We start from the raw sequence: 12078 nt of genomic DNA on the forward strand, positions 1-12078 counted from the left end.
TGTCTTGCTTGATAGTGCAAGCCAATACCAGAATCGCGAAGATGAAGAAAATGAATACAATGAACAAAACATGGCCCCCTCTGATGCAGCTGTCCATCGACCTATACTCGAAGTTGACTAACCGACTAGTATAATGCGACGTCAATATCAACGAGGACCCGCGCCTAACTAAAAGTCCTATGAGGCCCAACTCAGAATGCCACCAACGCCGTTCCATGCTACGTGATTCGTAAAGTAGTTGCAGGTTGTACTATTGAAAATGATCTCGATCTGCAACCGTCCATTAGGATTATTTGGAGAGAAAATTTGAAAAATCCCTAGAAGCCTAGTGGGCACCAAGACCCGGACACCAAATCAACCCAATTAGTATCTTCCAAACCCATGTTCATTCGACCAGCCCTACTGGTCGGCAGGAGGCGCTGGAAACGCAAATCCCGGCGGGAAGACGGGCATTCCGTTGGGTCCAGTTCCGATTCCAAAAGGAAACGCCGGGACAGCCGTTCCGGTAGGAAGTCCATTCCTGTCATTTTGAACCTCCTCTTGACGTGGGTCCCGGTTTCGTCGCCATCGAGTGAGGTCTCCCTCGTCGCTGTCGCCTGGGACACGGCTAGACTTTGGCCCGTGTCTTCCGCCCTTGTCAGTCTGCATGCGTCGACTGATGGCCTTCGATGAGACGCCAGCACCAATCTCAATGTCTGGCTCCTCAACTACCATGCCTGGCTCGATAGCACGGCCACCACTTCCACCGTATTCAGCAGTCAACATCCACTTTCGGTCAGCCTCTGTCAATTTGCTGATGGGGATGACGCTGATGCCCGTTTGGTAGTCACTGCAGTCACGAGGACCAAATCCTACTCCCCAACGAGTCTGTCCCTGTATTAGTAATGCAAAGCATAAGCATGATAATAACTCTCAACACTACTTACTCGAAAGGTGCTGCTCTCCATAGCCTCCTTAGCATTAACGGCATCTCGGCGAGTGACCATCTTAACAAATGCATGACGCTTGTCTTTGTTGACGATGCAGGTCTGCACTTGGCCATGGCGGTTGAAGACGCTACGCAACTCGCTCTCGGGACAACTATGTACATTAGTTAGTTTATAGTGTATTTCTCAGCAGATATATATGTTACTTACGTGACACCTCCTACGAACAAAGTTCTACTTAAAACTAGAAACCGTGTTAGTGTATAGGGTTACAATAGATATACCAGTTATTTACCTTTGATATGACCCGGGGGGATAGTTCTGTCAAACTCGACCCATTTAGCAGTCGGCTGGGAAAAGCTGTGTACAGGGCTTGGGCTACGGCCACGGCGTCCAGGACTACGCTGTCGATACCCGGTGCCTCCAGTGCCTCCGGTGCCTCCGGTGCGTCCTAGACCAGGAGAGTTACGTCCGTAACTACCATATTCACGATCAGAGCGACCACGGGGAGAGTCGTGCGCATCCCAATGACGCTGGGGCGAACGCGACCTTGACCGATTGCGGTATCTATTTGGAGATCTCACTTGCTGAAAGTCGTGATCACGTGATTCATCAGGTCGAAAGCCACCCTGACCCCACGAACCAGCATACGGAGGCTGACCTACCGGGGGTACTGCAGCTGAATTAGCAGCAGGGGGCGTAGACATACTGGTGCTCTGCATACTAGCTATGATGGCTGGAATCTTATCGAACGGCACGCCCTGGTCGGCAAGAAGCTTGATCAACATAACTTGCTGCTGGACATTGGGGTCCATACCAGGAGTCGGTGCCGCAGGAACAGCAGAAGCTACACCTGGAAAGCCCGCGGCTTGATTACTAGCATTCACCTGGGGCACAGGGGTATGAGCCTGAACTTGACCTGGTTGAGGGAACGGGTACGGCATGCCCGGTAGATTTACAGGTTGCTGAGGCGGTGCTGAATAAGAAATAGGAGGCTGGCTTGGGGTTAGAGGAAGAATAGGAGGTTGAGTTGCACTTGTCTGTACCGGCGGTACGCTGTACGCGCTAGCTTGAGCCTGAACCTGAACGTTATTGTTGGTGGGCGTAGCTGTGACATTCTGTCGGGCTATGTTGGCGAGGGCCTCCATGATTGCGTTCGGAGCCTCGACAGCATGTGGCTTATTCTCGGTCAAACCTGGTAAACCAGGGCCCGGAGGAGGACTGCCAACTGGTGTTGTGGATTCGTCTACAAGAACAAACAAGGGTCAGATAGGTGACCTCAAACAATGCAAGAGACGGTGAAGAAGTGGGGGTGTTCTCTATTGTCAAATGTCAAATGTCAAATTTAGGATCGGGAAACCTACCTTTCGCAGCAAATGATTTCATCTTCTCTTTGAATGACTCGATCATAGGCCGAGGAAATGTCTGGCCTTTCTCCCAGATATCAATGAGCTTTTTAATCTTATCCTATACGGAACGGTCAGGTAAGTACTTCTTTTAGGTCAATGTTGCAAAAAAGTGTCTTAGTCAGTTAAGCCCATAAGCCCGTAGGCGCGTGAGCAGCAAGCAGCGAGCAGCGAGTAGCAAGCAGCGAGTTACCATGGCAATGGTAATAAAGATAGCCTAACAACACTAGGAAATAGCACGACTAGATGTGGCTTATCCTAGGTGCATCGTGACTGAAGCAGATGCCATCGCCAAAACTACGAACTGTATGCGACGACGAATGTATGATAAAGCGTACCTTTTGTTCTCCGGGGGCGTTCTGAAAGATATCATTCATAAGCACAGGAAGCAGTTCCGTTACTCTATGCACGCCAGCAGCGTAGGTTCCATCCTTTGCAGAACTATTGATAGGTTGACCTTGATGTTTGGCTTGGTCAACCCATTTGCGAGTTACGGAATCTACGACGTAGAGCACTCCTAGCTTGTGAGTTGCGGGGGCTTTCTTGAAGTGGGTGTAGATCTTCTGGATGAGTACGGATTCCGACTGTGACGTAGATAACCAAATTAGCATCTATTCATATACGCGCCGGTGCATCGACGTGCGCAGTTGTGCAGTCTAGTCTTACCTGGACGTTGTCGACACATAAGCTGGTCAATGCCACAATACGGGATTGGGTAACTCCGGGTGGTTTTAGATTTTGCATGGCATTCAAGCCAGCCTCAAGCTCTGTTACGGGCGACGACATGATTGCTCTAGAGCTCTCTTGAATACTTGGGGAGAACTGCAAGCACACAATGTACAGCGAGAACAGGCTCGCAGCACCTGTGGAATGATATACGATAGAGTCGCGATGATAGTCACCCAAGTATTAAGAGGGCTGGTTTATCTTGCTTCGGCTAGCTTTTCGGGCGATTACTTGTATTTTCTTGCCGCGACCTAACCAGTTACAGCCGTCAAAAGGCAAATCTAGGTAAAAGTCGATGATTTCCAAGTGTCCTTTTTCAATGTAGTAACGATTGAACAAATGATGAAAATGTCCAGCGATGTCGAGTGATTTGATGCGACAGTGAGAAACACCACTAAAGCTTTTTTGCACCTCTACTACGGCCTGGGAGCTTGGTCCCGGTACGAGTGTCGAGTGTTTGTTAGAAACCTGTGTGTGCTGTTATGGTAAGCTGAGAATAGTGGCGCGGATTGGGATACTGGCGCGACCAATTCGATACAGCTATATGAAGAAGTCGGCAGGATTTACAGGGTGTTGATGCGATGCGATGAAAAGTTGATGTGGGATATTTACCGCGGATGTGGTGGAAGTGTTAGGAAAGAGGAGACGCCGCAAGTTTCTAAAGCTTTAACTTGTTGGTTGGCAAGATTTTTTTTTCAGTCGCGTGTTGCAGAGGTGGGGGGTTGAGGGAGCATTCGTATGTACTTGCCCAGCCACAAGTACCCACTGTTCTTTTCTCACTTGCCTTACGCTTTACTTGCCTTGGTGCTTTAGCGCTGCCTTAGTACTTAGGTACCTATCCTACAATCGAGATCAGAACCAAATTTTGCATGAATTTTGCATGAGTTTTAGGTAATAATATGTTTTGTGGCTGTTGAGTAGATTTATGTATAGGTAGATTACACATGTTCTCTACGATAGCAAGGTACCCTGGGTAGTAATATCCATGTGACCAAGATGTGTTTTGATTGTTATCAAGTAGGGGACTAATCAATCTATATGTCCAACTAAGCAAACATTTCAAGTCTCGTAACCTAGGTACTTCAAACCGTCCATATCAATCATTAGCCTCATGTGATTCAGCAACGATCTACCATGGGTTCTCTGCTGATACAGATAACGAATCACTAAATAATGCAGGGTCTATGCAAGACCAAAGGATTGAATGTATCCCGCAACAGCTGTCCACCATTGTCGGGCATTCAATCCTTCTCTCGATCCTACTCACGTAAGACCCGAAGAAACGTAGAGGCTTGCAAAGACTGATCGCAACAAGACATACCTACCTAATACACATTTAATTTGAGTACTACATCGTGACAACCAATACTTTTCCCCCAACCAACAGAGAATTGCTTGTAAATTTGTCTTTATATGTTAGGTATTGCACATATAAAAAAATATAAAAAAGAAAGTGAAGCTAAATTGGCAATGTTACAAGGCTACATGTTGGGAAAAAGAGGCCATTTACACAGGTTCAATTCGCGGATATGCGGGCACTAAATATCCGCAGAAACAGCTTCTATTGGTTGTCCTTTCTGCCGTAGTAAGTTTTTGGTGAGGCTTCGGTCCCAATTGGCAGCTGCAGCGACCTAAGGGAAAGTTGAAAGCACGTAGTGATAGAATATGTACATGTGTCACAGACGGTAGATATAGGATGAGATCAGGTACCCTTCCGTAGTTCGCAACAGATGCCGGACCCGCTAAATTTTTCTTCGGGCTTCCCCCATCCAACCGAGACCGCCCCTAGTCCGTCACCCAGTCAATTAACCAAGGTAAAGCATACTTTTTGCTTGTGAGGCATTTCATTACTCTTTTTATCCTTTTTCACGAAGTCCTATTACCTCTTCCAATTTCCTGTTTTCACCACCATAATTTAATTGCTTCGCGCTGCATCATCAGCCATGGCGTCTACCCTCCGTCTGAGCTCCTCTGTCTTTCGAACTACACTTCGGGCCCCCAGTTTTGCGGCCCGTACCACAGCGTTCAACGCAGCACGATGCTACTCTTCTTCCAAAAGCCAGGTAAGTAAAATTCCAAATTCCTTTCCTAGCATCTCAAGCTTACCAATCCCTCTAGACCTTGAAGGAACGCTTTGCCGAGCTGCTCCCCGAGAAGATAGAAGAAATCAAGGCCTTAAGAAAGTAGGTTTAAAATATCTATAAAAAAAATACATATATATATTGCCCCACACACAAAAGCTCATGGTTCGTGCACAGAGAGCATGGCTCTAAGGTCGTCGACAAGGTCACCCTCGACCAGGTCTATGGTGGTGCCCGAGGAATTAAAGCTCTAGTATGGGAAGGTTCAGTCCTCGACTCTGAGGAGGGTATCCGCTTCCGAGGCAAGACAATCCCCGAGTGCCAGGAAGTTCTTCCTAAGGCCCCCGGCGGCAAGGAGCCCCTACCCGAAGGTATGAAAAAGAAAAAAAAGAAAGAAAAAACTTGTGATTAGAAGGGCGCTGGCTAATTAATTACAGGTCTTTTCTGGCTGCTCCTAACCGGTGAGGTCCCTACTGAGCAACAGGTTCGCGACCTCTCTGCTGAGTGGGCTGCTCGATCCGATGTTCCCAAGTTCGTCGAGGAACTTATCGACCGCTGTCCTACCGACCTCCACCCGATGGCGCAGTTCTCCCTTGCTGTCACCGCACTTGAGCACACCTCGTCTTTCGCTAAGGCTTACGCCAAGGGTATCAACAAGAAAGACTACTGGGGATACACTTTCGAGGACTCGATGGACTTGATCGCCAAGCTCCCCACTATTGCTTCTCGCATCTACCAGAACGTCTTCAAGGGCGGAAAGGTTGCGCCGGTTCAGAAGGACAAGGACTACAGTTTCAACTTCGCCAACCAGCTGGGCTTTGGCGAGAACAAGGACTTCATCGAGCTGTTGCGACTATATCTGACCATCCACACTGACCACGAGGGTGGCAATGTCAGCGCCCACACTACTCACCTTGTTGGCAGTGCTTTGAGCTCTCCTTTCCTATCGCTCGCCGCTGGTCTCAACGGTCTTGCCGGCCCTCTTCACGGTCTTGCCAACCAGGAGGTCTTAAACTGGCTTACCGAGATGAAGAAGGTAATTGGTGATGACCTAAGCGACGCTAAGATCACCGAGTACTTGTGGTCCACTCTCAACTCCGGCCGAGTTGTTCCCGGTTACGGCCACGCCGTTCTCCGCAAGACGGATCCCCGATACACCGCTCAGCGAACATTCGCCCTAGAGAAGATGCCCGACGACCCCATGTTCCAGCTAGTCAGCCAGGTTTACAAGATCGCCCCCAAGGTCCTGACCGAGCACGGCAAGACCAAGAACCCGTTCCCCAACGTCGATGCTCACTCTGGTGTCCTCCTCCAGTACTACGGCTTAACTGAGGCTAACTACTACACTGTCCTATTCGGTGTCTCGCGTGCCATTGGTGTGCTACCGCAGCTCATCATCGACCGTGCAGTCGGTGCGCCGATCGAGAGACCCAAGAGTTTCTCTACTGCTAAGTGGATCGAAATCTGCCAGAAGCTATAAGGAATGAGGAACGCATTTTTCCTTTCGTCTGAAAAGAGCATGTTTCACAAACGGAAATAGAACGGTCTACCGAGAGCAGTGGTGTATCACGGGAGGGGGTTGAATTAGAGATACTCCTAACGATACCAAAAAGCTGCGCTTGTACAATAATACGTCATGATTGAATTTTGTATAGGTAGATGCAATTAAACATTAACTACTTAAAATATTCCACTCATTATTAGAAGATACTTGAGTTCATTGAATATTGAATACCTAGGTATATAGGTAAATTCGTAAAAGTCAAAGGTCAAAGACCACATGGAGTATAAGTCTAACCTAGGTAGCAGATTCGATAAGATTCGATAAGATTCGATAAATTTGGCGGCACCTGCATGTATGTACGAAGCCGATGGTTTAACGATGGCGATATTAATAGAATATTAATATTCCGTAAATCAAAAAGATTTGGGGAAACTCCGGACAGCTTGTTGAGGTTAGGTACATAGAACTAAGCTAGCATACATGGTTAGTTCGTTGGTGGGGAAGCTGCGAGATTATCGGACAGCGTGCGTATCACTGGGATCTTGGCAATTGTTGAGAGAGCGTTCAACAAAGTTCCCGAGGGATCTGAGGCCCGGAGATAGTGCTGAGGTACTTGCTATACTTATTATACAGCTTGGTAATAGTGGCTTGGAAAGAGTAATCCTGTCAGCTGAAGTCGAGCTGAACATATACGGAATACCATATCATTCGAATTGTTAAAAAGGAATCAGGAATCAGAAATCAGAAATCAAGATGAATCTAGGTACCATTGGCCGTATGATATTTCGAGTTGCCTAGCAGCCCAGTAACAAAAGCAATTTAATTTAATTTATAGGCGGTTATGTAGGTAACGCTAGTAGCTATTAACTTCTATTCCATTGGCTAAATACAGGCGCTAGAATATACTAGTGGTAGGTACCTACCTACATATGTACATACCTGTATGTACCTGTCATTTACCACATGCGGCCGAGGCTTCTTGACCTTGTTGACCTAACTGGCTTGCTGACCACCGCCCCTCGTAGCTCCCTCCGTAGTACGCTGCAGGCTTACGGCAATCGTAATCCGTTCACCGACACCAATCATACGCCCGTTCTGCTGAGAAACCCCCCGACTCCGATCCCTTATTGCCTTTGCGTTTTGACTTCCCCGTCTCTCCCCGTCTCACAAAATCAACTTTACCATCCATCTTTTTTTTTTATCCCTCAACGTCAACCGTCATCCTCTTCGAAGGTTAATCCGCCGCCCTCCCCTCCCTTTTACTCTACTTGCGAAGAAGCACCCGATTGCCTTGGTCAGGCCCCTTTCCGCTAACCGAATCCTATCTGGAAATGTCCACCGCCACCGTTGCCGCCTCCGGGGCCGCCCCCCCTCTAACGGAGAACAAGCTGGAGAAGAAGCCCATTAAGTTCTCCAACTTGCTGCTCGGCGCCGGCCTCAATTTGTTCGAGGTCACTACGCTCGGCCAGCCCCTGGAGGTCTGCAAGACTCATCTGGCTGCGAACAGAGGCGATTCTTTCGCTTCTGCTCTGCGCTCCATCTGGAACCGTGGCGGTGTCTTTGGATGTAAGTAGCCACCAGTTCCATACTTTTGCCATTGAAACCCTCATTCGAGTAAAACACACTGCTAACATGTAGTTTTCTCGTCGCAGTCTACCAGGGTCTCATTCCCTGGGCCTGGATCGAAGCCTCGACCAAGGGCGCCGTGTTGCTCTTCGTCGCTTCCGAAGCTGAATACTACGCCCGAGTCGCAGGCGCTTCGGACTTTGGTAGTGGTATCATCGGTGGTGTGACGGGTGGTGTCGCACAGGCATATGCCACCATGGGTTTCTGTACCTGCATGAAGACGGTCGAGATCACGCAGCACAAGCTGGCGGCGTCGGGAGTCAAGCCGCCGAGCACGTTCGAGACTTTCATGGGCATTTACCGCAAGGAGGGTATCCGCGGTATCAACCGTGGCGTCAACGCCGTAGCGATCCGCCAGATGACCAATTGGGGTTCGCGCTTCGGTCTGTCGCGTTTGGCCGAACAGGGCATCCGCCGCATCACCAAGAAGGAGAACGGCGAGAAGCTTAGCGCGCTTGAGAAGATTACCGCTTCTGCTCTAGGTGGTGGTCTCTCGGCCTGGAACCAGCCGATCGAGGTCATCCGCGTAGAAATGCAGAGCAAGAAGGAGGATCCCAACCGTCCCAAGAAGATGACGGTCGGAAACACTTTCAAATACATCTACGAGTCCAACGGTCTCAAGGGCTTGTACCGTGGCGTGATGCCGCGTATTGGGTTAGGCGTTTGGCAGACGGTTTGCATGGTGGCTATGGGTGATATGTAAGTTTTTTGCTTCCGGCGCAAACAAGAACAAGAACCACGTTGCTAACCAGAATCGTGAAATAGGGCCAAGAGTTACGTTGAAAAGCTGACCGGCGATAAGGTCACTGCTAAGCATTAGGCGGCGTTTTACACGGATGGGATACCTCGCATGACGATAGAATAAGACACGGGGATTGGAGGTGTCCTTCTATGGTTTTGCGGATTTGTTACGTATAGAGTATTTTTACGTTCGGCCGGTATTGTCCGGATTAACATTTGTGCCTTGTTGAGTAATATCACGGCGGCATCTGCCTAGTTTTTGTTACGATTTATACTAGAGGCTTGATCATCACGATACAAAGTGTTGTGGTTTGGGGTCGGTATATTTGCACATGTTATCTCTATGTTTTGTGATGTGAATGTCAATGTAGCATGTGATCTGATATGGGGCTTTAAGATGTAATGATTGGCATGTGATATTTCCATGCCTAGCAGTGGATGTTATATACTATTAACCCCTATACTTATCTAGCTATAATATACTAGCGGTGATATCGTTCATTAACGTTATATGAGACATATAGATATACTTGGGTAGTTTCTAATAGGTTTCCGCGAAGATGTAAGTCTTGGGATATACTATTGGTTAGTAATATTGCGGGGTTGGGATAGGGGAAGGAAATAGTTTCAAGATTGACAAGATAGGTTAATGCTCAACATCTAATAACCGTGTGCTGCATACATTATATATGAAAAAATTAAAAAAAAAAATTTTAATTTTAAACTTAAGGTAAGTTAGTATTTCAACAAACAACAAGAAACCCGGATGCTGTTCCTATTATAATGTGTCTTGTGGCTTTAGCAGGAACGTATAGGTAATTAAAGTGTACGGAGATGCCCAAAGTAACGATAGAGAGTATGTTGCCGAAAACCAGACTAGATTGGTTACCTTATTAATCAAGAGCTCGAAATACAGTTGGCGTATACAATACTTTATTCATCATTAAGGTCTATATGAGGTAATGTTAACCCCTTTAGTTATCCCAGTTGCCGTCTCTTTAGCACGAAAGGGGAAGAGGATTTTCGGTTCATACGGCTGTCTAAGATGAGGCTTTATACAAGAAGACACTTTCTCAGAATTAACCGGTGTGTTGTATACCTAAGTATAAACTCGAAGTCAAAGGTACAACTGGGTTAGGGATGGATTCAGGGGTATGTCTACTATAATTGAGTATATAAGAGGATAGAAGGCAGGCGTTAATAGTTCATTTATATATAGTTATCCTAATGTTCACTCTATGTATGACGTACGTTCATCAAGGGTACAATATCTGACAAAAGATCTGTGATGTCGAAGGCCCTGATTTGGTAACACTTAGGTTCTCATGCTCGGCTTAGATCGCCGTGATGGTTCAGTATGTCATTCGGTGTATTAGCCGGTGGGATTTTGAAATGAGAACTTAGAGGCATCTGCATCCCCCGGGAGTTGTATTTTCTGATTTCGTGGGCCGACATTCGGATACAGGGGTAAAAACCACGAAACAAAAGGACTATCCCTTAAAAGTGCTTTGAAAATATCGCAGGCCTAAAAAAAAAACCACTCTACTTCGTCATGTAACGAAAGCTCGTGGGAAGTTTCCATCTAGAAACAGCATATAACTTGATAGTTGCTTGGTAACAGGCATCTTTGGCCAGCTGCTTTGGGATAGTTCAAGCTCCTCTGTCCTATGATGCATGTGTCGGTCCTTCTTCAGCAAAGAAGCACTCGATGTAAGTCCAAGAGAGTACGGTTGAGACGATGCCTATATATCATTTGTTAGTGAGATTGTACTAACTGGCTGGTGAGCTATCATCCAACTTATTTTAGTAGACGCGGTACGCTAATCTAGCCTCAAGTCTCCAGAATCCCTATTAAATAAGACAATGGATCTACCAGTCTATCTGTAGTTGCGAGGGTTACTGACCAGCGTGTGTTTGAAGGTAATTATATCTCTCTCCGCTTGGGTCCAACCCAACATAGAAGTATTCGCGATATAAGAACCGCTTGAGTTGTTTCTGTTTGACCTCAAGCAAGATATTTATACTTGAAGAACAACCATAAAGAAGTTAACTACTGCTCGCTGGTATCCCGCAGAATCGAATGCATGCCTCAAAGAAGCTTGACAAAGTCGACCGGAACGGTTCAATTACACTTCGTTTCACCGACGGAACTACACATGAATGCGACATCCTCGTCGGTGCCGATGGCATCCATAGCGCCGTTCGAAAACTCATACTGGGCACAACATTCTAAGTGACGGCGAGTTGGTGCAGTTTGCTGTTGCATCTAATGACTCGGAGAGCAAGTCCGAGCCGTTGGACCGCTGGGAACGCATTGTGGGCGTCGACGAGATCAAGCAGTTGTTCCAAGAGTACCCATCTCCCCTCAATAAGGCCGTGGATGAGGTACGATAATCCCTGGACTCGTCAAGGCAATATATATTTGGTGTGAAAATGCTAACAAGCCTGTAACTTAGTTGCTTTGCAACCAACCTGAACACCAAGCCTTATACCTCTGGGAGCACCCCAAAGCACATACTTATGTTTCGGGCCCAATGTGCGTTACTGGCGATGCAGCCCATTCAACAACGCCGTGGCAAGGATCCGGCGGTGGCATGTCTATCGAAGATAGCCTCATCCTCTCCGCCTTGCTCGGGCGTGCGAAGACGCCCACCGAGGCTCTTACGGCCTTGAAGGTATACGATCAAGTCCGCCGGCCCCGTACGCAGCGGATCGTCGAGTCTAGCCGGATCACAGGTAACATGCTAATAGGGAGGAGCGAGGAAACTAAATTGGTCCCGAAGATGTTCAAGTCATTTCTGTCAAGGTGGGACTTCATCATCGACATCGACATGGAGAAACACCGCGACGAGGCTCTACGGATGATGGAAGCTGGACTGAAGGAAGAGAGTACTATGTAATGCTAACTATGTATGTATTATTTTCTTCTCTCCAATGAACAGGAGAATGAACCAAGCAACGATATGTGGTAGTTCTCTGTTATTATCTACACCGTTCACTACCTACCTGTTATACTGTTCTTTTGACGTTCACGGTTTATCTCCTAGACGGTTGTTTGAAACCTACAT

General features: G+C 47.4%; 4 protein-coding genes across 4 annotated transcripts; 3 read left to right on the forward strand and 1 right to left on the reverse strand.

The window, feature by feature from the left end:
* Positions 1–308: 308 nt before the first annotated feature.
* F4813DRAFT_136479 (uncharacterized protein) lies at positions 309–3376 on the reverse strand. The gene is made up of 7 exons (XM_049238790.1): positions 2999–3376; positions 2671–2916; positions 2291–2393; positions 1222–2172; positions 1137–1170; positions 927–1080; positions 309–867 (listed from the first exon to the last, which is right to left on the reverse strand). Exons 1-7 carry the CDS (start codon positions 3116–3118, stop codon positions 400–402), a joined length of 2076 nt encoding a protein of 691 aa, XP_049098137.1. The 5' UTR covers positions 3119–3376; the 3' UTR covers positions 309–399.
* A 1414-nt stretch (positions 3377–4790) lies between these two features.
* F4813DRAFT_364506 (citrate synthase-like protein) lies at positions 4791–6849 on the forward strand. The gene is made up of 4 exons (XM_049243821.1): positions 4791–5121; positions 5177–5241; positions 5317–5510; positions 5577–6849. Exons 1-4 carry the CDS (start codon positions 5002–5004, stop codon positions 6617–6619), a joined length of 1422 nt encoding a protein of 473 aa, XP_049098138.1. The 5' UTR covers positions 4791–5001; the 3' UTR covers positions 6620–6849.
* Positions 6850–7635: 786 nt separating this feature from the next.
* Positions 7636–9623, forward strand: F4813DRAFT_364511 (mitochondrial carrier). Its single transcript, XM_049243823.1, has 3 exons — positions 7636–8209; positions 8296–8968; positions 9035–9623. The coding sequence occupies exons 1-3, from the start codon at positions 7975–7977 to the stop codon at positions 9087–9089; spliced, it is 963 nt and encodes a 320-aa protein (XP_049098139.1). The 5' UTR covers positions 7636–7974; the 3' UTR covers positions 9090–9623.
* Positions 9624–11090: 1467 nt separating this feature from the next.
* Positions 11091–11910, forward strand: F4813DRAFT_397624 (uncharacterized protein; the record flags this gene model as incomplete). Its single annotated transcript, XM_049247962.1, has 3 exons — positions 11091–11210; positions 11264–11395; positions 11467–11910. 3 exons carry the CDS (start codon positions 11091–11093, stop codon positions 11908–11910), a joined length of 696 nt encoding a protein of 231 aa, XP_049098140.1.
* Between the last annotated feature and the right edge of the window lie 168 nt (positions 11911–12078).

Source organism: Daldinia decipiens (genome assembly GCF_022478715.1).
Source record: "Daldinia decipiens strain CBS 113046 unplaced genomic scaffold F4813scaffold_24, whole genome shotgun sequence".
NCBI classification, from domain to species: domain Eukaryota; kingdom Fungi; phylum Ascomycota; class Sordariomycetes; order Xylariales; family Hypoxylaceae; genus Daldinia; species Daldinia decipiens.

Bases quoted from the DNA above. Each gene is read 5' to 3' on its own strand.
- F4813DRAFT_364506 (XM_049243821.1), top strand. From the start codon at position 5,002: ATGGCGTCTACCCTCCGTCTGAGCTCCTCTGTCTTTCGAACTACACTT. The intron at 5,242-5,316 runs GTAGGTTTAAAA...GTTCGTGCACAG, and splicing joins GAAATCAAGGCCTTAAGAAA to AGAGCATGGCTCTAAGGTCG. The intron at 5,511-5,576 runs GTATGAAAAAGA...AATTAATTACAG, and splicing joins CAAGGAGCCCCTACCCGAAG to GTCTTTTCTGGCTGCTCCTA.
- F4813DRAFT_136479 (XM_049238790.1), bottom strand. From the start codon at position 3,118: ATGTCGTCGCCCGTAACAGAGCTTGAGGCTGGCTTGAATGCCATGCAA. The intron at 1,081-1,136 runs GTAAGTAACATA...TAATGTACATAG, and splicing joins TTGTTCGTAGGAGGTGTCAC to TTGTCCCGAGAGCGAGTTGC. The intron at 868-926 runs GTAAGTAGTGTT...ATACAGGGACAG, and splicing joins TGGAGAGCAGCACCTTTCGA to ACTCGTTGGGGAGTAGGATT.
- F4813DRAFT_364511 (XM_049243823.1), top strand. From the start codon at position 7,975: ATGTCCACCGCCACCGTTGCCGCCTCCGGGGCCGCCCCCCCTCTAACG. The intron at 8,210-8,295 runs GTAAGTAGCCAC...TTCTCGTCGCAG, and splicing joins CCGTGGCGGTGTCTTTGGAT to TCTACCAGGGTCTCATTCCC. The intron at 8,969-9,034 runs GTAAGTTTTTTG...ATCGTGAAATAG, and splicing joins ATGGTGGCTATGGGTGATAT to GGCCAAGAGTTACGTTGAAA.